This window comes from Geospiza fortis, unplaced genomic scaffold (genome assembly GCF_000277835.1).
Source record: "Geospiza fortis unplaced genomic scaffold, GeoFor_1.0 scaffold45, whole genome shotgun sequence".
NCBI lineage: Eukaryota > Metazoa > Chordata > Aves > Passeriformes > Thraupidae > Geospiza > Geospiza fortis.
The window spans coordinates 5,849,291-5,874,384 of NW_005054327.1; the positions used below are offsets into that span (position 1 = coordinate 5,849,291).

A 25,094-nucleotide genomic window follows, 5' to 3' on the forward strand; every position below is an offset into this window, starting at 1 on the left:
GTGTTAGGAGCTCTCTGTATCTCAGCCATTGCATGGAAGAACAGTTTTTGAGTTAATTAAGGCTTATGGAATTTTTAAGTGGGTCAGTTTTATCTAGTATATCTTATAATATTTTGACAATTTGAGACCTAAAATATCAGTAAGATTCCAAGTAGTCTTAGAAAGTAGGAGGTCATTGATCCATTTTCCTGGCAAACCTAGAGGAAAATGATGTCTTTTCAGTTTCCTTTCTCATTTATATGAATCAACTTCACCGTGCATACTAGTGATTCAACTCTTTCCTGCTGTATCATGCAAGAGCAATATCTTCACTGCAACTACTGATACCAAGATATCTCTACCCAAAAAAAAACTTAAGGATGTAACATGGAAGACGCTTTTTTTTTTTTTCTTTTTTTTTTTTTTGGTTTTTTAATTTTGGGTAAAAATCATTTGGGGAAGCCATATTTTCACTAGAGGAAAAAAAGTTCGCAGCTATAAAATAATATTATGGACTGTTTATAAATATATTGTCTAACTAGTTTTGTTTAAGTTTGGGCTTATTACTTTTGATTAATGAAAGCCTAACAATTCTGGCAGCAGTTTGGAAGAAACCATTTGGTAATGATTCTTCACACTAGAATGGGAGTGGAGAAGTTGAGCTAAGCTAGTTTTCAATACCAGGAATATATAATTCATTTTTGCTAATGATGTGGTGAATATTTCTATAATATTTTAAAATTTGAAAGAAAGTACTCATATTTAGGGCCAAATTTTAGTACATTACTACAAAATTACTACAGAGCTGTTCATGCTGCTTTGGGGGTAGCATGACTACAGAGGATACATCCACATAGTATGTGTTTCAGAGCCTGCTTTGAATTTCAGGTAGGTAGGAAATGGTTCAGAGATCTAGATCCAGTTTTTTCTCAGCACTCTGTAACATGACTGGAAAATTTAAATATAACTGAAAAAATCCTTTATGACTCTGAAAGGTCTGAAGCTTTCCTTAGTCAACATTAATTCCATTCAGTAACTTCAAATTGGAGAACTTTTGAATGATGACTTTCTGAGAAAGCAGTAATTGTGACATGAATTGTGACAAACAGAGCATGAGGAACAGTCTTACTCCTTGTGTAGTCTGTCCTCAACCTGAGCCACAGGGAAGTAGGAAGAACAGCCCAGTATAGGATCTCCCCAAGAGCAGATCTTTTCATCTAAGTGGTCATCTTAGGTTTCTCTTACTATGAACAGGCAGAAATCTTCTAGAGGAAGATTTGTCTCTTCCTACAGTTGATGCCTGTGAGTGTTCAGATGGACCTTGAAGTGGCATCTGCTTCTTTCCACTGGCTATAAAAGACCTGAGTGGTACCAGCCCAGCAGCACATGTCCAAATGCCTGTTTGGGTAGTTCTGTGGAAGGACATGGTAGGAAAAGCTATTACTTTAGCACTGGAAATACTGGCCAGCATGACAGAGCTAGTGAGGAGATGGGACAAGAAATCTGCACCTGAGTGTGGTTAATAGAGGTTACTTCCATCTGTAGGAATGAACTGGGACTTTGAGTTATGAATGTCCCATCCTGCAATCATCAACACTCTAACCTTTTGTTACTGCAGATTTCAATTTTCGTGGTCCTAGACCATGCCCATTTCAGAAAATACTGCATTCAGTCCAAGAGAGAGCTCTTTTTAGGCAACTAGGATCAACTTTCAGATACAATTTTAATGTACCTGATAAAGTAAATCAAGAACTAAAACCATTGTTGAAACTATAATTAATAAATAAAGAGAAATTCGACTACCCCAAAAGGCATGTAACTTACAATGGTCTAAGCCAAAACGGAAGGAAGTGAGTCTGACAAACTCCTTTGTAGTCATACAGCTCTGCAGAATCTGCATGAAACCTGGGGTGCATTCTGATGTCCTTACATTGTACTGAGATACATCAATATGTGTCAATTAATGACTGAGCCCTTGGTAAGAAGAGTATGTATAGATACATCTATCTCTCTATATGTATGTATAGATAGTTTTCCTTTTGAAGAATTCAGATTAACATCTGGTGCAAAGAAATTGACCTAAATTTCTATATCATATCAACAGTAGCCTAAAAATATTCCAGAAAGTAAAAAAAAAAAAAAAAAAATTGAAAAAAACCCCACAAATGAGGTTATTGAAGTTTCTTTTAACGGGGGGGTATTTCTTTTTCCACTTCCTAATCTGTTCACAGATTATCTGTGAAACTTTAATCTTAGAAGTCTTCAAGCTGTGCAAGTTTTTCCTGTTGTGGTGTCAGAAGTGATCAGATCTGATTTTTACAAAGATCTCACTAAGGAGTTCAGCAGTAGTTGTTAGAAGATGTCCATGCTTAAAAAAAAAAATAGGCCAGTGATTGTTACCGTGCTGTTAATTTCATGTACTGTTTAGGGCATGTTTTAATTGTGGCAATCAGGTGTATTTTCGTGATGAAAAATGTATTGAGGAGCTTTTCTTGGTGTTGCAAAATCATCTGAGCTGTAAGTGAAACCATTAAGAGCAGGAAGGGTTAATTGTATGGGAAGCCTCGTATTTAAATACTTCTCATATACAAAATATATGTCATGCTAGAAAATATTCTATTGTCAATCCAAATAGAACACAAACTAAAATGAGATAATTGGGAAGGTGCCCATAAAGTCAGCCTGAATATATTATCACAAGTATATGTGAGATAATATTTGTTTTAAAAAGATTCTATGGCACTGTAAACTCAGTCTCATTAGAGACTGCATTTAAAAGGCTTATAAAGTTACTCATTAATGTTATCTTGTTGTATCTCCACAGCTTTTTCATTAAAGAAAATTCAGCAGAAAGCATTTTCTCCTGATAGCAGGAACCAATTTGCAATAAATGTTCTGGAAACCACTAGGGAAGCCATTACTGAGGTCTAATAAAAACAGACAAGCGTAACTTGTTCTATATTTTTGTTTCAATCACATACAGATGAGACCCCGCTCTCCACACCAACCGCAAGAGACAGCCTTGACAAACTTTCTCTAACTGGGCATGGGCAACCACTACCTCCGGGTTTTCCATCTCCTTTTCTATTCCCTGATGGATTGTCCTCCATAGAGACCCTTCTGACTAACATCCAGGTAGGCCTTTTTGTAGATCGGCTTAAAGGGATGGAGAGGAGCCAGTTTTGTCTAAATTAATAAAACCATTCTAGCTTAATCAGTTCATAAGGTTATTTGGATCAACTAATTTACTGAAACTTTCCTGTAATTTATGTTTTAAAGGAACCACAGCAAACAAATGAATTTAGAAGCTGTCAGATACAGTACATAAAAATACAGATTGTATATTAAACCGCAGCAGAAAATTCAACGTGAATTACATTGGTGTGTTTAACAACATTTGTCTTCAATGCTCTTTTTATTACAGGCTAATGAAATGTATCTTACTGTTTAACTTTATCTCATTTACTAAATAGAGAAAGAGTTCTTTAATAAATAGTTATTTCAAATTGCTAGAGTGGCAGGGTGGAAATGATATTTAAAGCTATTTGAAATGTGTCTCCCATAAAAGCATTTACAAAAAGCACTTATAAATAAGCTCATTTCACTTAAAGTACTGTCTTCAAAGACTAGACTTCAAAGGGTGTTACCAAATTTTATACAGATTTCCTATTTGGTAGCCACAATGTCTGTTGTGTGTACAGTAAAGCCGTGTTCAAATATTATTTATAGTATACACTATGTATAGTTTGAAGACAAATTGTTAGTGTTTCATATTAGAATTAAGAAAATTTTTTTGTCAACGAATTCTGTTATCTCGTGTTCCCCATATGCAATTTTGCAACAATATGGTTGTATATGGCATGCAGAAGCAAAATGATGGTGCCAGAAATAATACAGCCATATTGCATATTCCAGAGAAGCCTTGTCTGGGCAGCTACCAACTTCCAATTTGTCACCATATATTTTCTGCTCATGCCTGCAAACACATAAAATCAATTGTATTCTATCCAGCAAAGGATATGACGGAGCAGGGCCAAATCCTGCTCACTTTACTGTCTGAAGCAATCTCATTAAAGTTTATGGCATTTCAGAATTGTTTTATGAAAAGTATATGAGCCATTCATTAGTTGTGTTTTGAGGTCTAATAATGGAAAAATACTGCTATTTAAGAAGTAAATATTACTATCTCTGCTTGGTCTGAAAAAGCATATTTATGATTACTTTTTGCAATTCTGAGACTTAGCATCTTAAATATTTAAACCATGAACCAAGATAACTTGGTTAGTAGTAACTAGCAGCATTCTTGTAACATATCTGCTGCAATCTGTAAAGATTGTATTTTTTTCTTAAAGCAGAAATACAGTTAGTAAATTTTTAGCTGTGCATACATGTACAGAAAAGTTCTTAGTAATTATTTTCACAAATGCTTGCACTCAATGTCTCTAGACAGCAACCTAATGAGCAAAGCATTCAGCATCAACAGGTTAGCTAATCTCATGATTGAATATGAGGGTGCTGCACTACTTCAAGATAAATGACCAGGATTAATTTGCCAAGAATGCATTCAGTTTTGTTTTACAGAAAATGTGAATGTGAAATTCAGTCATTACTTTTTTTTTTTTTTTAATACTCTAATCTTACCTGGAATGAAAAGATAAAATAAAAGACAACATCATAAACAAACCAGAAACTTTTTTATGCCTTCTCTTGTAGCGCTTTTGAATGTCCTGCTCCTTACCTTGAGTTTCCATATCATGACAAATCATCTATTAGTGGAACGTGTGGGACATAAGTCCTGCTGGATTTTTTCAGTATGTCCCCACATCACAATACATGTTTTTGACAGATTTCTAGGAATCCTTTCATAACAGAATGTGAAAGGCATTTCCTTCCCTCACCCCTGCTCCAGGTTTTTTATCAGGACAACATTAGAATCCACTTCATAAAACAAAAAAAAAAAACAAAAAAATTGTTTGATAGTTGATTTTCCCATCTGTGCAGGAAAAGTTGATTTTAACAGCAGTAGAGTATAATACAATATCCTATGGACAATAGTGGCAATTGTGTTAATCAATGCCCTTTAAAATGGCTTCCATATTGCTGTTTCATTGCTATTGCAATGAGAGGAGGTTACCCCATGCCCACAAATCAGTTAGATACTGTGATGCTAATACTTCCAGAACAGAAGTATTTTAGGTATTTGATTGCAAGTTCAAATTTGTTGATGGCATCTGTGGAAAGAGGCAATTCTTTACCATGGTCCCTGATTGCACTGTAATTTGTGACTTTGCAAGGAAATGCATAAACCATACCTGAAACCCATCATGCATTTATTACCTGAATTAGAAGGACTCTTTTCACTGAGTCAATGGCTCCTTGCTGTCCTTTGTACCTGATGTGTTTTGCATCCCTATCAGTAGAGATGTGGTTTCCATGGGGAGGTGGAGCAGTGGGATCCCTCACTGTTCTCTTGTTGCAGCAGTGGAGCAGGTCTAACTTCCTCAAATAGATTGCCAATGGCTTCATGAGGGGATTTGGTAAACACTGCTCTTTTTTCATCAGGGTCATTCATGCTGAAAATAGGCATGTGTCCTTTCACTGAAAGGGTATATGTCTGCTTGTGAAATGCAAGTCTACATTTTTTGTTAGGTCATGGCTCTGGGGAGCAGCCACAGCATACCACATACTGTGCTGGAGGTAGCCTACATTTTAGGGATGTGATCATCGCAGGAATATCCAGGCAAGGAGCCTCTGGCTACACCAGCATGCATGGACTTGGCAGTGGATGCCTCTGCCATGATCCCCTTCCGTGGTGCAGGATCTGAAGAATCAAAATAATACAGACTTATAACAGAATTAGGGTGTCATATGGGCACTAGGAGCTCTAATTTTGACCTTTGACAGGGTAAAAAAGATCCTAAATCTTGTCATTGGAACAGTGCTTTTTGGATATGCAAACAAAATTTCTAAACATTTTGTTATTTGAAAATAAAAATGCTTGAAGTCCTGCAGATGCTGATGAGCTCAGCTGAACTTGTTGCCTAACTGTAATTCTGTTTTAGTAGTCTGAGTAATTTTTTAGAAGTGACTTCTGAGCAAAAGTGAGTCTCTTTCTTCCATCCATACTAAAGTGAAATGGATAGCCCTGATCACAAATTCATAATTTTAGTCAAATATTAAACTAGCCTATTTGCTTCTGCTGTCACCAGTATGCCCTTCCATATACCATATATATGGGGTTATTTTTACTTCTCCATAAATATTTCTTTAAGCAAAATAAAATGTTTAATTTGTACATTTACAGAGGAAATAATAACAATATACAATACCTGAAATAACCAGTGTTGTTCTTGCTGGGGACTGCTGAAATAGAAATAATATACTCTAAAAAAATATAATTAAACAAATACACACATTAAAAAAGGAATAGGATTGGGAATATATTTTCTAATTTGGATTTATATCTGTACATCTAAAAGGAAGAGAAGATAAATTCCCCAGAGAATTTAAATTAAGTGATATGTCTGTTTTTTCACAAAATGTATTTGTAGATTTCTTCTGGATTAAATGCTGGAAGTCTAAGCACAGTTTCAGGGAGGATGAAGGGTGGGGAAAAGTGAGTCACAGCAAAATGCTGTGTATGTGCTAGTGAGAAGGCTAAAGATGTCTCCATACCCCTCACATAAGTTTACCTTTTTGAGGCATGGCCTGATTATGCCAAAGTATGTTACAGCCACGGTCTTTTATGATGCTACAATATTCTTGGGTAATAGTAATGTTCTTTCAAGCTTTTAGAGTCTGAATCTCTACTGTCCCTGAGCTGAATTTTCATTAATATCTAAGAGATGATATAGTTGCACCGTGACAGCTGTATTTTTCTGTCAAGACTGTATTGTATTGACACATTTTTATTGCTAAATATTTTTAAAGATACACCTAAAATAATTTACAAGTTTCCCATTGATATTAATAAAAGCAGTGCATGGTTGCAAACTAAATTCCCCTCTGTAAACAAAGAAGACTACTAGCTTTATTGCTGTGAGTCTCCTGCACTGTTACTATCTATCACTAAATACTAAGGGAGAAACACCGCAAACAGTGGATAAACTAAAAAAATATCACAGTTTTACTTAATGTTATTTTATCTCTCTTTTGCTAAAATTCAAGAGAATTGTTTTATTTTTCACAGACAGTGTTAATGGAAAATATCATTTATACTTGTGTAATATGCCTTTATCTGTGATTAAGTATGCAGTCTGAGATATTCAAAAAGTTGTCTTTCAGGAGTCGTCTCTAGAGATATTTTAACTGCGTTGTCTTGTTCACAGTACTTAGTCACTAGTCAGTTATAAATAGATATTCAAAAATTAACATGTGAAGTTAACTAGAATTGTATGTATATATTTTTTCTAGAGCCTTTCACTAGATGCTTTTAATGATGACAGCATTCAAATTATATATATTTTCCTTGCTAAAAGAGAAGCACTGTTATTTGAAAGTGTTTTCACCATGAACAGCTAATACTGCAGAAAGAAGCCCCTGAACTGCAACCCTCTGGAAGCCAGGAGTTTTGAATAGGAAAACTTCCTAATGTGCATGCCCTGATCTTCTAGTTTCCCTTTTTGCTCAGTCTGGGCAATTGTTGGAAACAGGATATGATCTTCTAGACAGACTGTCAAACTAATTAGCAAGGTCTTTTTAATGTCACATACAAATGTGTAGCCAAGTAAATTCTGTTAGGTGGAACACACACTTACAGATGCAGCTAGAAAGAGAAGGAGCTTTTTTACACCTTCCCCTCCACCCTTTTCAAAGTAGGCAACACATTATTTGCATAATTTAAAAATAGTGATGAGTATTACTGGTTTTAAGACTGAGTTGAGGTTTGATGTATGTTTAGTTTCTGTAGGATCATGAGGCTGCCTTTATATGATGGTCTTCTCTGATCAGAGAATGGGAAGAAACATATAACAACTTAGCATTGTGTTTGGGACAGATCTAAAGGATTTGTCAGTGAAAATGCTGAAATAAATACAGTAAAGTAAACAAATCAGAATGATCTATAAATCTCCAGGGAATAAAATATCAATTTTTGACATTACATTGAAATAAAAATTAAGAGAGACACCAAGAAGAATTGCCTGCCATGCTTAAAGTCAGGCTCCAGATAGAGCCATACTGTATTAAAAAGAAATCTGGAACCTGAGCATGTTCACTGCAATTATCATTATCCAGCCTCCATAACATCTGACCTTCCCTAAAGAGAAATATTTTCTTTTTGTTAATATCCCATGTTGCACTGCATTTCCCATTGTCATTGGCAGCATATTGATTTAATATCAGGTTAGAGGATTAGCCATAGCAGATACAAGCTGGACATACTGCATTTTGTATAATCTTCTACAGCTGATCCACTGGGAGAATTAATAGAATTTCATGCAACTCTGAAATTGCTATTCCTGTTCCAGGGGGCACTGATGATTTTTTAGATGTACTTTTTTAGTTTTTCTCAGCCTCTTCTGCACTGAATAAAGGGAGATATTGAATGTTTTCAGTATTTTTGCATTAGTGCTGTCATTGGCAGCAACAACACTTTTTATATGCATCAGTTTGGCTCTAGTGCAGATTTTTTTTCACATTGGATGCCTACTGATGTGCACTGATTTAACTTCTAAAAATGAAACTTAATTTTGTGTAGCTTATAAGTAGTCCCTAGTGAATCTTGGCTCCAAAAAGCTAATATTTTTCAGACATAATCAGCAGCAATAGGTAATGTATTACCATTAGCTATGTTAGCAAGTATAAAAAAAAGAAGAGGCTGGGGGAGGAAGTGTGGTGCAGAAACTCAATAGAAAATGTAATATTCTTTTAGCAGCTTCATTCTTTGCAGCAATTCTTAATATAAAATTACACACATCAGTGTTACACTAGTGTTATTCTCCATGTTTATTCATAATGATTGTTTCATATTTAAAGAACACCAAAATACTGTGTTTTCTCAGCCAAGGACAATAATAGTTTAATAGTAATTTATTTTAAACTGCTACTGATAATACAACCAATCAACACATTAAGTGATGCCAACATTGGCATCTTGCTAAATAATCTCTAGGCTTTGCACTGAGAGTACATCTTTCAAAGATAAGTCAACAAGAGCAATCAGAGCAGAAAATTAGAATTTGGTATCTTAGAATTAAAATACAGCTAAACTAAAGTTTTAATTGGGGTGATCTAAAAGGGCACTTGATGTAATGATCTCTTTCATTTGTTACTAATTGTTTGTTCCTGATGAAGAAGAAACATGTACATGAATGTAGTTGATTTGAGTAAAGATGGCAGTTCCTTTAGTGGCTTGATTTTATTGTTAAACAAGATGAATTTTAAGAATTTGGGAAGACAGTGTTTGCAGCTTTAAACTTACTAGACAATACACTTTTCATCAGCAAATACTTTTCATGTAATTTCTCTTGATCTGGTTTATTTATGATTTGGATGAACCTCATGTTCCAGTGAGAGAAGAATAGGAGGATATTAAAATCCTCTGGAGTTTAAGCATAAGCCAGCAGCAGGTATTGATAAACAACTCCTCCTTCAGTTTCTTACTAATTCAAATGTACCAAACATAGGAGAACATGGCCATGGAAAAGGAACAGAATTCAAATTAATATTAACTTCTAAAAAATAGATTGTAAACACTTCCAAATATTTCAAATTGTACTTTGTTTTACATATGTACTTAGAGGTTTAGAGGCAGATTTCTTTGTTTTTCTCTAATAATGACTCAAGTTTAACATTCAACCCAAAAGACCTTTGTGATTTAGCTATTTTACAACAGCAAAAGAAAACTGCTAAAACTTTAAGCATATTTGTGAGGACATTTGTTGTGTTACCATTGTTACCATATTTCCAAACATGGTTCAGCTCTATTTAGTGTATACCATTTCGCTGACCATCTGGGCCTTGCAGTCAGAAGATGCTGAGTCTTCCAGCTTGTGTGGACTTCAATAGATTGAAGTGTAACAGAGCTGCAGAGCATTAAGCTCTGAACATGACAAGATTTGAGGCAACGGTTTAAAAAGAAGGATGAGGAGTAATAACAGGTTCTGAAAACAGAACTAAAATAACAGGTTCTGAAAACAGAACTAAAAGAGGAATTTGAAGGACACAAATTTCACACCAATCATTGACACTGGGAAGACTAGTGGGATAAATGTGGAGACTCACAAAACACTAGCAAAAATATTTTTTCTGTTTCTCAAATATTGTAATACTTGCTTCTTTTTCCATTCTTCTTTGGGAGATATTTTAAAAAAAGTGAAAAAACATGCAACTCAGAATCCAATTTAGGAAGTGTGGCTGAGGGGTGAGGAAGCTTGTTTGGGAGCGGGGAATCAAGGTTTTATGTTTGCAGTGCTCAAACCAGGTTTTGAGTGTGAACCTTATATCTGTTAGCTGAATGTTTCCCTAGCAAAACCACTGGGGAGTAGTAGTCTGTCTCTTTAGTTGGCATTGTTTTGCTTTATATCAGTAATTAAATCTCTGTTGGGTCAAATTATCTCTAGGGTTAAGTTATCAGGAGTCTTGCCTAGGAAGTAGGAGAGTTAGTTTCATATCCATGGAGGTTCATATATGAATATCCACGCTTAATTATCTACTTTATTATGATAGCTTCAGTAGGAGAGATTTGGGTGTAGACCCAAGAGCCTGATGGCCAGGCTTTTGGGAAAGGGAAAAGGATATTTGCATGTTCATTTATTTCAATTACATTTCTCCTTACATTTTGATGCCCTGTCTCAGTGTGTCCTAACTATCTAGTTAATATTATTAATAATGTGCTGTTAGCTGTGCCAGGCTTATCCGATTTCCTTGCAAAAGAAGAAGGAATTTTGAAGTTGGAATTCTCAAAAGAAGCTTAAAATAATCTGAATTTTTATTTCCTGATACACTAACAATAGAAAGAAAGGTAGAGTTTGTATTCACCATCTCAGGTCAAGAAATCAAGAGATGATTGTGTTTTGTTTTTCTGCTGTGAGATAATAATCCTACAAATCAAGGACAGACTTGTTAAAACAGAATTGTCTTCCTGCTTTGTGACTGTCCTTTCCTTACTATCCCAGTATACCCATAGTCCGTGGAACCTTAATGATATATGTAAATATTTGAAATTAATAGCAATTAACAAGGATGAGGAGCAAGAAGACGAGACTTTAAAAGAGCCGTTCTCCTTTAGCTAATTTCCATTGGCTTGAGTTGGACTAGATATTGAATTCTGTATATGATGTGACTGTGAGATTGCAAATTTTTCTTAAGAGGAGTAAACCGATTCCTGTATGTTTTTCACTTGAGTTATATGCACAGTCAGAGGTGAGTTTGCATTTTCTAAGAAAAGCTGACTCCCATCTTTTTACAAATTTTTGTCCACCCGTTAAAAAGTTAATTCCGGTTAAAAATTGCTGTTTATAATAGGTAACTTTGATCCTGTGACAAGTTTTTTTGATTTCAAAAATATCACATCACTGTCAAGGAAAAATAACAGTAGTTATTATGTGAGCTGTTCTAACATTCTCCAAATATCCAACTTTATCTCTGAACAGGGTCTACTAAAGGTTGCTATAGACAATGCCAGAGCTCAAGAGAAACAGGTCCAACTGGAGAAAACAGAGCTGAAGATGGAACTCTTCAGGGAACGAGAACTGAGGGAAACACTTGAAAAACAGTTGGCTGTGGAGCAAAAGAACAGAGGTACCTTGATTAAGCAGACATAAACACCTTGTTATTTATTTCCTTAGGAAACAATTTTCTATCAAACACCTGTGTTTTATCAAAATTTTACCTCCCTTAAATCATGTTAGGTCTCAGCTGACTGCAATGAAGGATGGTTTATAACCTGCCTAATTTTGTATAGGGTCTTCATGAGACTTGGAGCAAGGACCCTCCCTTTTCTCAACATTTTTCTTGAATATTGTTACATCAGTAATACAAAAGCAATTATAAATACCCTCGGTGCTGTAACACACCTTTGTAGGTCGTGATCATTATGAAAAGGGATAGCTACTTAATACAATTTGTATCAAATTTAGGAATCTACAAGTTTTTAGGAACTCTGTTCTATTCTTATAGTGCATATTTAGGCAAACTGTATGTAATAAATATAAAGATAATGATAATATATGAGCTCTTTATAATGCATGGTAGGTAAAATACATGTTTGTAGAAGTAACAGTGAAGGTTTTTCTTGATGAAGCAGAAGCATTAGTAGCATTTGTATCATTAACATTAGCCCACTGTAAAGCCCATATATGTTAGAGATTTTAAAATAATTACATTGATGGTGAAGGTGAGACAGTTTGGAGTGATTTGCAGTAACTATTTGTATTACAAGTATGTTTCTGTGTTTTTTTATGCATTCATCTCTCTGTCTCCGTATGTCTCACCCTTTAATAGTGCCTGATTACTTTGCAAGACAGTTAACCTCTGGAACTCCCTTGCTGTTTAACTCAGACCATGACAAGTCAGATGTGTATTTTGCAGGGCTAGAGTTAGAAGTCTCTTCTTGTCCAGTTTAATTTTCTGGTAACCACCTAAACAGAGAATCCCAAGAACAATTGGATTCACAGCCAATGTCATTATGCCTTAAACTAATGTGCTTGCAGAAAGTACACAATGTAATCCTGTTTCATGCCTTGACCCATTAAAGGAGAGGCTATCACATCATTAATTACCCTTTTTTAACTTATGAAAACATATTTTGAAAGACATTTGCTGTTAACAATTATCACACCTGTGCAGTGAGTCATCCCTTTGTCTACAACTGGTCCATTCTGCTCAATACAATTGTATTACTTACACTTCTAAATTAAATTGGTAAAAGAATTAAGTGATTTGGTTAGTCTTCACAACTTTCTCACAACTGCTCAAATATATGTTCCTTTTTAGAGTTGTACAATCACATGCAAAACAGGAAAGGTTTGAGTGGGAACCCATCTGATCTTTAGTTTTGCCATCTACAAATTAAGCCTCTCATTTTAATGAATAGGAGTTGTCTTTCTGTACAATAAAAAAAGAAACTTTTATAGCCTGTTCTCAAATAGCTAGGTGGGGTCAATTGCACTGTGAAGACTGCTTTCTCTTCCCTTTAACTCCAGAGGTCACATGGTTGACAAGGCTGTGCTAGACTTATGTGTTTTGAAAAGATAAAATTAAGCAAAATGAATTTCACTCAAAGTTGTATGTCAGAAAAAAACATGTCACAGTCCTTTATTGTGTTCAGGTTACTGAAATAATTGGCAATGTTATTTTCAGCATGATGCATTACCTGCTTTTGTATATGCATCCCTCTAATGACAATCTTGCATTGGGAAAACAGAGCAAAGAGGAATGGATTTGAACAGTTAATGGTGGTATACAGCAAACCAAATATAATGAGGATGACTATCTCTGCTAGTGGATACGTCTGTATAAAAGAAAGAAAAGTATAGATTATTCTTTCAAATAAAAAGATTGAAGTAAGAGAGAAAAAATAAGGCCAGGTTGTAATTATTGTGAAAATTCATTCTTCAATTTAAGGCAGAAAAATGCATAGGAGCCTTTACCTACTATTAGTTTTTCAAATAGCAAGTGTCATGTCCTAAAGAAAGTTTTACATGTCTTAATGGAAGCATAAGCAAGAAGGGAGAAATGTACCAGCTTCCCTGCTAAGTGAAGAGGTACCATATGAATATACTGAAAAACACTTAAAAGCTTCAGGATAGAAACAGAAGCCACTGTCACATACAGGTCAAACCCTTCATGTGAAGGGCATCTTCAGCATTAGGCAACATCTATCTATCTTTTGCTCATCATCTTAATACAAGTGAAATATAATTCTGTTTATTGGCTATCGATGAGTATTTTTGCCTTTTTTTTATGAACTGTTGGATTCACAGCTGCTACTGTATGTTCTGCAGAGCTGCTTGTTTACTGTGCTGTTTCCTTCCTTCTTTTTAAATTTTCCAGTTAATGATTCCTAAGGCAGTAGGATGTGTCTCATCAACTGGTGAAAGTAGGATAATATCTCTTCTGTGAGCAGCTACACAGTAAGGGTTTGCTAATTCTGGCTCTGACTGCTGTAGTCACATCTACAATGTGTCAGCCATGATGACATTTTAATTCAGAAAGCAACATATGTTTCCTTCTCATTTATTGCAATCACTTTCAAAGTACTTATAATGAAAACATTAAAACCATGCAATGATTCAAAATGTATTTAGTTTAGCCTTTGTATAGATGCTAGATGTTCTTTGATAGTATGAGCTAATTAGCCTGTAAAGTAGTTGGTGTTGTACGAAATGAGAAAGAACCAAAATTCCAAAGTCTTGGATGTAAATTATGTAGTTATTCTGACTACAGGATATGTGCTTATGTTAATTTTGTGCCTGAACAGTTCTGTATAGCAGCACAAAATATACAAGATCATCTAAAAGGTGGTTCTTCTTAGCATATGAATTAAAGAGTAATAACAGTGACAGTTCCCTTTAAAAATTCCATTATTTGCATTTTGTGAATGATACCACCATCACAGTCTACTGTCCCTGGGGAGTATGAACTGGTGGAAATATTTTTTGTGTTTTCCAGCCTTCATTCCTAGGCATATACTAGAGGTTGCTTTGCAGTGAGATAACAGGGCTAGATAGATCTTGACATGCAAACCTAACAGTTCCTAGTATCTGGGTTTGGTAAGGATAATTCTTCTGGTGCATATAAAGAATACTTTAGTGATAATTTTTTAGTTAGTGTCAAAATAACAGAAAGTCCTGGAAAGGATTATCCAGGAAGATCTTAGGACAAAAAAGCTTTTTACATGCACATCCATGAAAACCCTGAATGTGCTATATAAGAACATTTAAGGTGTGGTGGAGGAGAAAATGCTATTCTTTACAACTGTACATGATTGCTTCAAAGGTCCACATTGGTTTAATGGAGTAGAAAAATTGGTTGACTTTACTCTTTTCCATCAGGAGCATAACTTGCAATATGATCCTTTAGTTAGAGATCCTGCAAGTCTTACCTGTGTGGTTATAAGTCACTGGTAACATAGAAAAGAAAATTGTGATGAAGACCATACTGGACTTGCCATCCTTTTCCTAGAGTTGAAGCTGAAGAAATTGAAGGAGAACATTTTTTCTACATAAGGACTTTCTGCATTTTATTTCAAAATACTCATTTCTTTACTAACATTTTCTCTCACATTTGACAAAGCATATTAATATTTACTTGACTGGAGGATCCAGCACTATAAAGGATTTGCTGTGAGTTCTTTAAGGTTAGATGGCTGATGGGACAGACAGCAACAGAAAGCAAGAAAGAGAGAAGGGAAAGATACAATGGAAATGTGGAAAAGTAATAGTTATGGGGAGGTCAGATGGCTTGCAGGAAGCAGAGCTTGGAGGGGAGTTAGAAGACTCAGGGCCTTTCCCCAAGAAATGAGGACCAGAGCAGGGTGGAGGCTGCCCAGGACCCAGGCAGATAGATCCCCCTCTTATGCAAGAGAAGCTGCAGGGAGGCAAGAACTGCATCACTGTGTGTCTGTTAACTGTGCTATGAGAAATAGAAATGGTGAAATTAATTCTGAAAACCCCCTCACCTCCAGAGACAGGGGTTTATCTACATCAGATGATTCAAAAAGTACATTCCATTGCCGGTTTTTGAGGTTTTCTGATTTGAAAATTCACAGATTGTCAGCTGTTTATTAAAAAAAAAAAATCATTGCTTCACACCACATACAGTTTTTAATACTGTCATACAGAACAGTAGCATTTTAGAATATTCCAGGGTGATTCCAACAAATTTCAAGTAATTTAACTGGTTATTGTGTAATTAATTGGTTTATATGAACATCTCAGTTATACTGTTTCTCAGGACCCTTAATAGGTCATCATGCAGCCAAGTTTCACATCCAAACTGAAGTGCACTGATGTTATTTTCCTTTCACAGCAATAATTCAGAAAAGGCTAAAGAAGGAAAAGAAGGCAAAGAGGAAATTGCAGGAAGCACTTGAATTTGAGACTAAACGACGAGAACAAGCAGAGCAAACACTGAAACAGGCAGCTTCAACAGATAGTCTCAGGGTCCTAAATGGTAAGAAGCCAATTTTTGCACCCATGACACTAACTTTCAATTTAAGTGCCAAAAGAATCTTGTTATATAAAAAATTTATAACACGACGGAAAGGGAAAAAAAGGAAAATCTCTTTTCTTTCCTTCATTCAAATGATACCTCTATCTTTATTGCTTTGTTACTTTATATAGTATGTGCAAATAAACTCACTGGAGAGAATGTTCAAACTAGGACAATTTTATATTATTAGCTTGAGAAGTCAATTTTTTTCTTCCTTTTTTTCTCCTCCCCTTTATGCTTGAAAAAATCTATTGCTCATTAATCTTCCCAGTCTAACAAAAAATTGTCCTGGCCTCCAGTCATTGTTCAAGATTAAAAAAACTGACAAAGGTTGATTGTATTGTAATTCAGCATTGGAGTAACAGGTTGTAAAAAGGGCTATAAGAATCAAATGAAATATGTGTCAGTCTTACCTTTCTATCTTTCTAGACTCTCTGACCCCAGAGATAGAAGCTGACCGCAGCGGGGGCAGAACAGATGCTGAAAGGACAATACAAGGTAGGAATTTGCAAAAGGCTATAAATCTAGATCTTGCTATATGAGTTTTTCCTCAGCTTTAGACTGCTATTCAAGCATGTAGCCCACCATCTGGGCCACATCAAAACAAGTTCAAACAAGGTCAAGTTCATCTTGCTTGTTTATAGGAGAGAATGCATTCTGTGCTGATAGATTTTCTTTAAATTAATAGGTCATTTTTGTTTATACGGAGCAATTAAAGAAGAATAATTAATTTGAAGCAGTATTGGTTTTAATCTCAGACATGCTGAATGCAGTTTTTGTGAATATGTGTAGTTTGATTTGAGCTAATAATGTTTTTAAAGGTATGTTTGAAACATCTTGAGCCTTTTAACTGTACAAATGGCTAAACCTAATGGGTAACATTCAAGGCATGATGAGAATTTCATAGCTAATAGTCAGTGGCAGTTACTGAAAGGTGTGTTTCAATAAGCTACTCTGAGCATTAACAATAAATAAGCTGTTTATTCCCATCTTGGAATTTTCATTTACCACATCCCATTATTTACATTTTAATAAAACAAATCTGCTGAGTAAATTATACATGAAATACTAAAGAGAGCCATATTACTTCCCCTGTGAATCTAAATGTATATATACATTGCAAACATCAAGATATTAGCAAAGAGCAAATTTTGAAAATAGTATTTATGTTATAATATCTGTTCTTATCAACAGGCTAAATCTACCTACATGAATACTAAGCAATAAAAATAGCAATTGTTTTCAATGGTAAATGAAGGTGCATTTTTCAGAGGCAAGCCTAAAAGGATTAGCTCCAGTAATCACACTCAATTGCCTTTATTTTGCATTTTGAAGTCAATCATCCTAACAGTATCATTTGACATCTTCTGTGTGTTATTTAATCACATTTCCTAACTTCCAAGGAGTTGTTACTGGTGTGCCACGAGGAGGAGGCTGTAACAACAAAATAAAAAAGTCAAGAAGCTTTTAATGGATTGAACATATAAACAAATACCAAAGATGCAAGAAGTTCTTATGAAAGACAAACACTCAAATATAAACAAAGACATTTAAAGCAAGTTATGTCTGCAGAGTCAATAACACAGAAGTTGGAATATGCCAGATTAAATGTTGCCTGGGAAGTGAATACATTTTATGAGGTCTGTTACCCCAGAATCCTGCCTTCTTTCCCGTAAAACATGCACATTATTCAAAGCACCATTTGATATAATTAATTTAGTAAGAATTCAGCCATTATTTCATGTTGTTATAATCCAGACATTTTGTTACTTCTTTTGATGCTAAAACAGACTTCTAATTTCTTGGGAGGCCATGCTGCTGCACTCATCGCTGCAGTACTTCTACACATTGCAAATATTAATTGCTCCATCTTCAGAACATTCTTGCAAGGCAGTGAAATTTGGAGTATTCCAATTTGATAGCTGGGAAACAGAGTCAAATACAGATTAAGATGACATATTGCTTAACTGTCAAGTATGAAGGACCTAATTTTTCAGAATAATTTTCATTTTTGGCAGAAGCATGCAGGTGTAATCAAATCACTGTTCCTGTTGAATTTGGTCTTGCTCATAGGCTGAAATATAAAGTTGAATATTTATAATATGAGCAACACAAATTTGAGAGCATGTATTCTAAAAGATTTTCCCCAAACTATATAGGAATAGCACTTCAGCTTTTGAACAATGACTATGCATTCTTTCCCAGCTATCCTCTGCTCATTTCATATATTTCCATTTTTGCAATAAGTGAAATCAAGGATTTACAGGATACATCTTCAGTAATGACTTTTCCTTGATTCATCTGTCCCAGGTGATACACGTTAAAAACAAAACTAAAATCCACAGATGATTATTAAGTTCAAGACTGGACTATGATATTTTCTGATTGTGATAGTGAATCATATTGCAAAGGCAACCTTAATTCTGACATTTCCTGTATCTACTTTGTACTCTCAACATATAACTAAAGCAGAGCGTTTTTCAGAAAAAGGAAAGAAGCAGCAAGAAATACAGTTTTCATGTATTTCAGTTTAATGTATTCAGCTCAATCATCATACAGCAGTTCAGAACTTTCAGATCTAGTGCAATATGTAACCCTACAACACAAATGTAACTGTAGGAACATATTGTCAATGTAAATCAGTCATTATAGGGTGACAGGCTTCAGAAATAGTTTAAGAAACAGTTAATAGCAGGCAAGTCATGACAAATGTCAGGCCTCTGTGTTCATTTCCAGTATTGGAAGGAGGATTTCCTTTCACCATAAACTCTTCTCTGTTTCCTCCTTGCTATGTATCCCTCTGTATCTGTCCCAGTTCCTGCCTCTTTCTTCCTCCTCCCTCCAATCCCACCATTTGCCAATTGCTAATGTAACACTTTTCCTTGCTCTACGTTACATTGCTCTTCTTTTTCCCCCAACTTCACATTCTTCCATCATTCTCTTCTGAACTTAGCTTCATGCCACCCTGATCATTCCCTTAATCCCAAGCTCTTTCTCTCACCATGACCCCCTGGCTCTGTCTGACCCTTCCTGTTGCCTCCTCCCCTTACCCAGTCATTTCAAGAGCTGCATTGACACTCCCTGTTATCAGCCTTCTCTGTTGCAAACCCATCTCCATCTGTAGTGTCTGCTTCCCCTGTCTCCCTAGTCAGGCTCACATTCCCTACTGGTTTCAGTACATTTCTGTTTCTTTTCTTTATGTGTACCTGCCTGGATATCAGGGAGGGAAGCAGTGAGAGCATTCTGTTCCAGTTCCAGTATTTAGCATGACAATTGTAGGCAGGAGTGAGGAGAAAGAATTGCAGGGAAAGAACCACTTCATTCCTGAAGCACTGGAATAAAGCATGCTCAGTACAGATGGGGCCCTTTATCTGCAAAACTCTACAAAAGCTTTCCAGTGGTTGAAACATTTTCCAGTACTTTCTTGGAACAAAGACCATATTGTCACAATTATACAAAATTTCAATTGTGTCATTTTATTGATAAATGATATTTTGTATACTTTGCTATACACCATAGAAGAAATATTGTATACAAATATCTATTATATTCTATTATACAGTATATTCCATAATTAAAACATATAATACCATCTCTTGCATCTTTCAGGTTCTGGGGAAAAAATTCTTACTAGGGAAATACTTTCTTATTCCTCTCAAAAATATATCAGTGTCTCAGTATCTAAGCATGCCTGAGGTAATAGTCTTTTTATCCACAATCATTTTTCAATTTACTGCGTTGAGCATGCTATGTAGTTTTATAACTAAGCAAACAAAGGTAGGAAAGCTTCAGTGCTCTGTAGGGAAGTGATATAATTGAAATACAAAGTGTAATTTCAGCATTTAAGAAAAAATTATGCAAGAAAATCATAATTAAAACTAAAGATTTTGTTTACTATTTATTATAAATAAATTGATACTTGTCAACTTGAAGTTATATCTAATGTTGCTATTTTTAAGTATCACTTTGAAGAGTAAGGAATAGAACTAATTTAAGCATAGAGGATAATTGCATTTGTCAATAAGGGGGTATGTTCTGTTCTATTTTTTCGTCATGTAGCACTCATTTAGATTCACTTTTAGTGCATGTAAAGTCTTTTGTAAAATGGGAGCAATAATAAAAAGGAATTTGAATACAAGACTATAAAAAGAAGCAATGCAGGGTATTTTAGGGTGTTGTTTGAGTTTTTTAAATACTGAGTAGATAACAGTTTGCTGCAATATCCATAAAATGTTAACAAATAGTCATAATAAATAATTCAAATTTGGGTCTCAGATGTACTTATGTATTTTTTGAGCAATAGAAAGAGATAATAAGCTATTAGGAACTGGTGAAGACACTGGTTTTAAATGTTTTCTTTGCTTCTGTTTTAAATAATAATAAAGCAGATTATCCTCTTCTCCATACATATTGTAGGTTCACTAGATGCCTATGCCTAGCTCCCAATCCGGTTTCCCAAGACCCCCTCATCCCACACAAAAAGGTACCATACAAAGATAATGTTTGACTTTTATATACTGTTTTGTTAACAGACCTCTTACTAAGCACTAGAACAATGACATTTACTGCCGCTTTTACTTTCTTATTTCCATTGAATTTTCTTCTCCATCTGGTTACTTACCATGTATTTGCCTGCCTACATTATTATGTTTTCTTTTCCTCTATATATCCCACAATCACAATTTTATCTCCCAGTAGTTTCCCTCCCAAGTCCTGTATCTTCATTTTCATTCTATTTAAACACCAATCGCACACATTATCTAAAAAGCCTCTAAAAGTATTCTAGTTCTACACCATCTTCACCACTGACTGTTCTTTTCTTGTCATGTTCCTGTAATGTGTTCCTTTTGCCAAATTGCTCACAAATGGTTTTGTGCTGTTGTCCCAAAGCTGTCGTTGGTAAGAAGAGGAAGATTAATCAAATTTTCCCTCTTTCATGCTGCTATTTTTTGTCTTTTCCATTTATTTCAAATTTACTAGCAATTGCCTCAGCTTGTACCTTTTCTGCTTTCTTCCAAATAATTTCCAACTTCTGCATGCTGTCATTCCAGCTGCTCCTGAAATCAGCTCTATCATTTTCTCCTAAGTCTTCTTACTCTGCTCAGTTCCCTGAATTCTCAGTTCTATCTATTTTTTTTACCTCAAATGTTTGTTTTTTTTGCAAGAGGCCCTTTGCATTTTCTGTGTTTTCAAAGTTCTTCCATCCTGCTCACTCTCAGTCATTTTTTTCCTCAGCTGTGCATTCTCCTCTAGCAGAAAATTTATCCTCCTTGTCCATTGGTCAGATTTTCGCACCTCAGTTCCTTACTCTGCTGCAAGTATTATTTTTTTCTTCTAGCACATTATCAGCCTTTCTTCAAATGTATCTGTTATCTACTCTCTCTGTACCTTAGCAAAATGAACTTACCCTTTCTAAGCCCTTTCCCACTGACATCTTCCCTTTCTTTAGTTCTCCACCTCTTCTCCAGGCTCATATTAACACTTCAGTTAAGTGTAATGCTAAGTGGTTCCAGTTTGTACCTTCCTGGTGTAAGAAAAAGACCCACTCAGCTACCATGCTCACAAAACCTTCCAGGGCCATCTGTCTTTTTTCCCTCCTAGAAAGGACAAGGCAGGAAATAGAGATGTTGAACAGATCCAGGAATAGAGAAAGAAAATAACAGCAACTCAGCACACTGGTCATCTTTGAGGTTCCTTTGCAGGCTACTGAACAAGAAAGAAATTCTGATTTAAATTTCCCCATTGCAAGTGTGCATTTTGCTGCCCAAATATTAGGGGAAAGCTGCCCTGCAGTTGCCCTCCACATTCGTAAAAATTACTTATATACAGCTTTAGTCTTTTGCCCTGAAACATAACATAAATTGTTTCTGCATTGGTTTGAAACTTACTTAATCTATTTTTCAACAAGAAAAATCCTCATAATAATCTCAGCAACTGATAGTCCTTGATTCTTGCTTGTTATATTTGTGTTTGAAAGATAGGTATCTGAAGGTCTTCCACAATGAAAAGAAACTTTTGTTGGTTCTGTGAAGCTTCTGCACACAGTTCTATTTCTGATATATAAATCTTGGACAAAAGCGTGTGGAAATATGTGATGATATTTTTTATGAGATCAAAAACTTTATTGGAAAAGGCCATTATCAAGACTGTGAAGTCAAGCATTCCAAAATTAGGAAATGGTAGAATTAAGGTTGTCTTCCGCACCTTTGTTCAACTGTCTGTGTATGTGTCATGATACAATCTTTAATTATGTGATTAGATACCCTATTTTTCACAGTACCTTGTCTCATTCAGTGCAGGGGACAAAAATATAGGTGAATAAAGGGATATCTATCCAATATTTTCTTCATCTTCAGTGGTCAGTGTGTCTTGTAACGCTTTATATAATACTTATGTATAATATTTCCATAATTAGACATCATGCATTAGAGAATAGTTGTAAATTATTATATAAATTTCTTCCATATATTAAATCTTAATTTTGGCATTTGCTAACAGCTGAGGGCTTTGCTTCACTAATGCCCTAGGTAACCATCTCCTATCTTCTTAACAAGTAAACTACAAAGTCAGAAGTTTCACTGTGAGACAACATCTGAAACCATAAGGAATTGAATTTTAAAATTCACAATGATAAAGATAACCAAGCAACTGATAAACTGTAATACCATAATACGAGCAGTGTGGTCTAAGGAATGACCATTTTGCTATGGCAGTTTTACAAATACTTGCTGAGATGAAGACGATTTTGGGATATATTTTGTGCTCTTGGGCACAGAATCTTCCTTTCATTTTTCTTGCAACCTGTATCACCTCTAACAGTGTCTCCATCAAGCTTTCTTTTTCTTGGCTCTCCTTCATCTCTGGGTTTTCTATCAACGTTAATAACAACTACCAAATTTTCTAATTTCTTTCTTGATCCTTTTTTCCTCACACCTTCAAGACAAGTTCCTTTTCATATCCAGTCATAATTCCAGCCCCAAAAGTTTTGACTTCTTCTGCCTAATATTCTTGCTAATCAAGATCCAGATGTCTTGATACTGACTTGTAACATTCTGTCTATATGCCACATGTCTAGTCACTCAGCACAACTTTTCCTTCTAAGAAACCTCTGAAAATATGACTTTGCTTGACTTTCTTGCCCTGTGTTCTGTCTCCCCTCTTTCTTTGTACTTTCAACCACTGGGTTCTGTTCTTGTCTATTAAGGTAAATAATTCAGTCCTCCAACTTCAGTCACAGTTATTGTCAGCCAGTCATTTTTAGTACTTTATTTCTCAGTGTCTTCCAGTGCCCTGGTTTCTGTGTTTCTATGTATGTATTTAGCCAGTCTCAGTCACTCCCCCAGTCACATTTTCTGTCCTTATTTCCAATTTCAATCACATCAGACTTGTCCTAATTTCTTTAAATCTTGAATATTTTTATGAGTTCATGTTTTTAGACTTAGAGAAGATTACTGTTGGCTGCAGATTGTAGAGAGGATACATTTTCCAGTGCATGGCTACTCTCAAATTAACTAATGATATTTTATAAATAGTTTTCAATATCCTCAAATGACAGAACATGTATTTCTTTCCAGAGACATCATTATTCTTTGCAGCACATTTAACTAAGATGTCTTCTGTTTTGTCTTTTCTTCATTTATTTTCTGCATGATATTGACTGTGATGACCAGTGCTAAGTACAATTTCTTTATCTTTAGAGTCCTTTCAAGAATTGCATCTTTCCCTTAGAGCTTCTATCTCCTATCTCAGCATTTCTGTCTGTTCCTTTCCACGTCCCCCTTTATCAAAAGCATTATTCCATTTTGCATCCATAGCTGCCTAAGGACGAGGTCATCCATCTGTATAATGCCATGTAAAACAATGGCCATATGTTCTCTAAAGTATTAATTGATTGAACCTAAGTAAAGCACCTGATTCTTTATACATTTTACCAAGATTTTTCTTGCCTTTCTTTCCTTATTAAAACTCTTGGAACTGCTAAATGTTTCTCTATATGTATCAACTTGTAAATTCTGCATTTTTATTCAATTGACACTTGCTCATTAGTTATGCTGGTTTTATCACCACTTAGGAGTGCTATGGATTTGTTGTTACTCATTTATTATTGTATGGGATGTCTAGAAGAAAGGTGCTTGGGTTTAGTGTACAGCCAGAATTCTCAAATGAATGTATCAGGTCATTTGCAGAATGAAAATACATTTTCATTTTTGCATGTGATATTCTCTCTTCTCTGTCGACCCTGTTTCAGCTTCCCCTCTATTGTTGCTTTCTCATTTTCCTTCCACCTCTCTTTCACCTCCTCCCCTGCCAAGTACTGCTTCTGAATATCCCAAATATTTCTTAATATGTCACTTGCTTAACCTGCAAGGCAATGTGTGTCTATGATCTGGAGCCATGTGGCTGCTGGCTGACTAGGAGGCGCATGCATTCTGAGGGATCAGTGACAAGCCAGGAGATATGCATTTTCTGCTGGACATCTTGTTGCTGCCTCTTGGCAGCTGGGCAAATCAAACAGTACATGATGCTTCTCAGCAGCTGAAGGGCCAAACAAATGGTTTTTCAAACTGCAAGAGACCCACAGCCCACCTGTTGTACAGGCCTGCTATAAAGGTTGAACATTTCAGCAGGGAAAAGAAGTCAGGAGCTGGAAACAAAGCTGTCAGAAGCCTGGAAGGCAAAGGGATTTTTTTTTCTAGATATGTTGAATAACTGCCCAAGGAAACATCTGCTACTTAGCTAGGCTGTTTATGGAAACAAACAGCTGACTATTCTAGACCCATAGAAATATAGAAAGGTTCTGTGAAGCAGCAATGACAAAACAGTGGACTGACTTGTTTGGAGATGAACATTTCTGTGATTTTTAGGCCACTTAGCCTGTTATTCCATTAGGCGGAATTAGAAAAGCAAAAACAAAAATAAACCAAAACAAAAAGGAAATAAATAAAAAAAACACCAAGCAA

The 25,094-nt window shown here is 35.4% G+C and overlaps 1 protein-coding gene across 4 annotated transcripts in view; it reads left to right on the forward strand.

Moving 5' to 3' along the window:
* The window catches only part of DACH1 (dachshund family transcription factor 1), a 261,421-nt gene that overhangs the window by 208,928 nt on the left and 27,399 nt on the right, over positions 1-25,094 (forward strand). For 3 of the 4 annotated variants that reach the window (XM_031057067.1, XM_031057068.1, XM_031057069.1), the window contains 4 exons: positions 2,963-3,114; positions 11,574-11,721; positions 15,952-16,095; positions 16,564-16,632. In XM_031057067.1, coding sequence (XP_030912927.1) covers positions 2,963-3,114; positions 11,574-11,721; positions 15,952-16,095; positions 16,564-16,632 — 513 coding nt within the window. Of the gene's footprint in view, positions 1-2,962; positions 3,115-11,573; positions 11,722-15,951; positions 16,096-16,563; positions 16,633-20,550; positions 20,618-25,094 lie in introns of all 4 variants that reach the window. The other variant, XM_031057070.1, reaches the window with a different exon arrangement.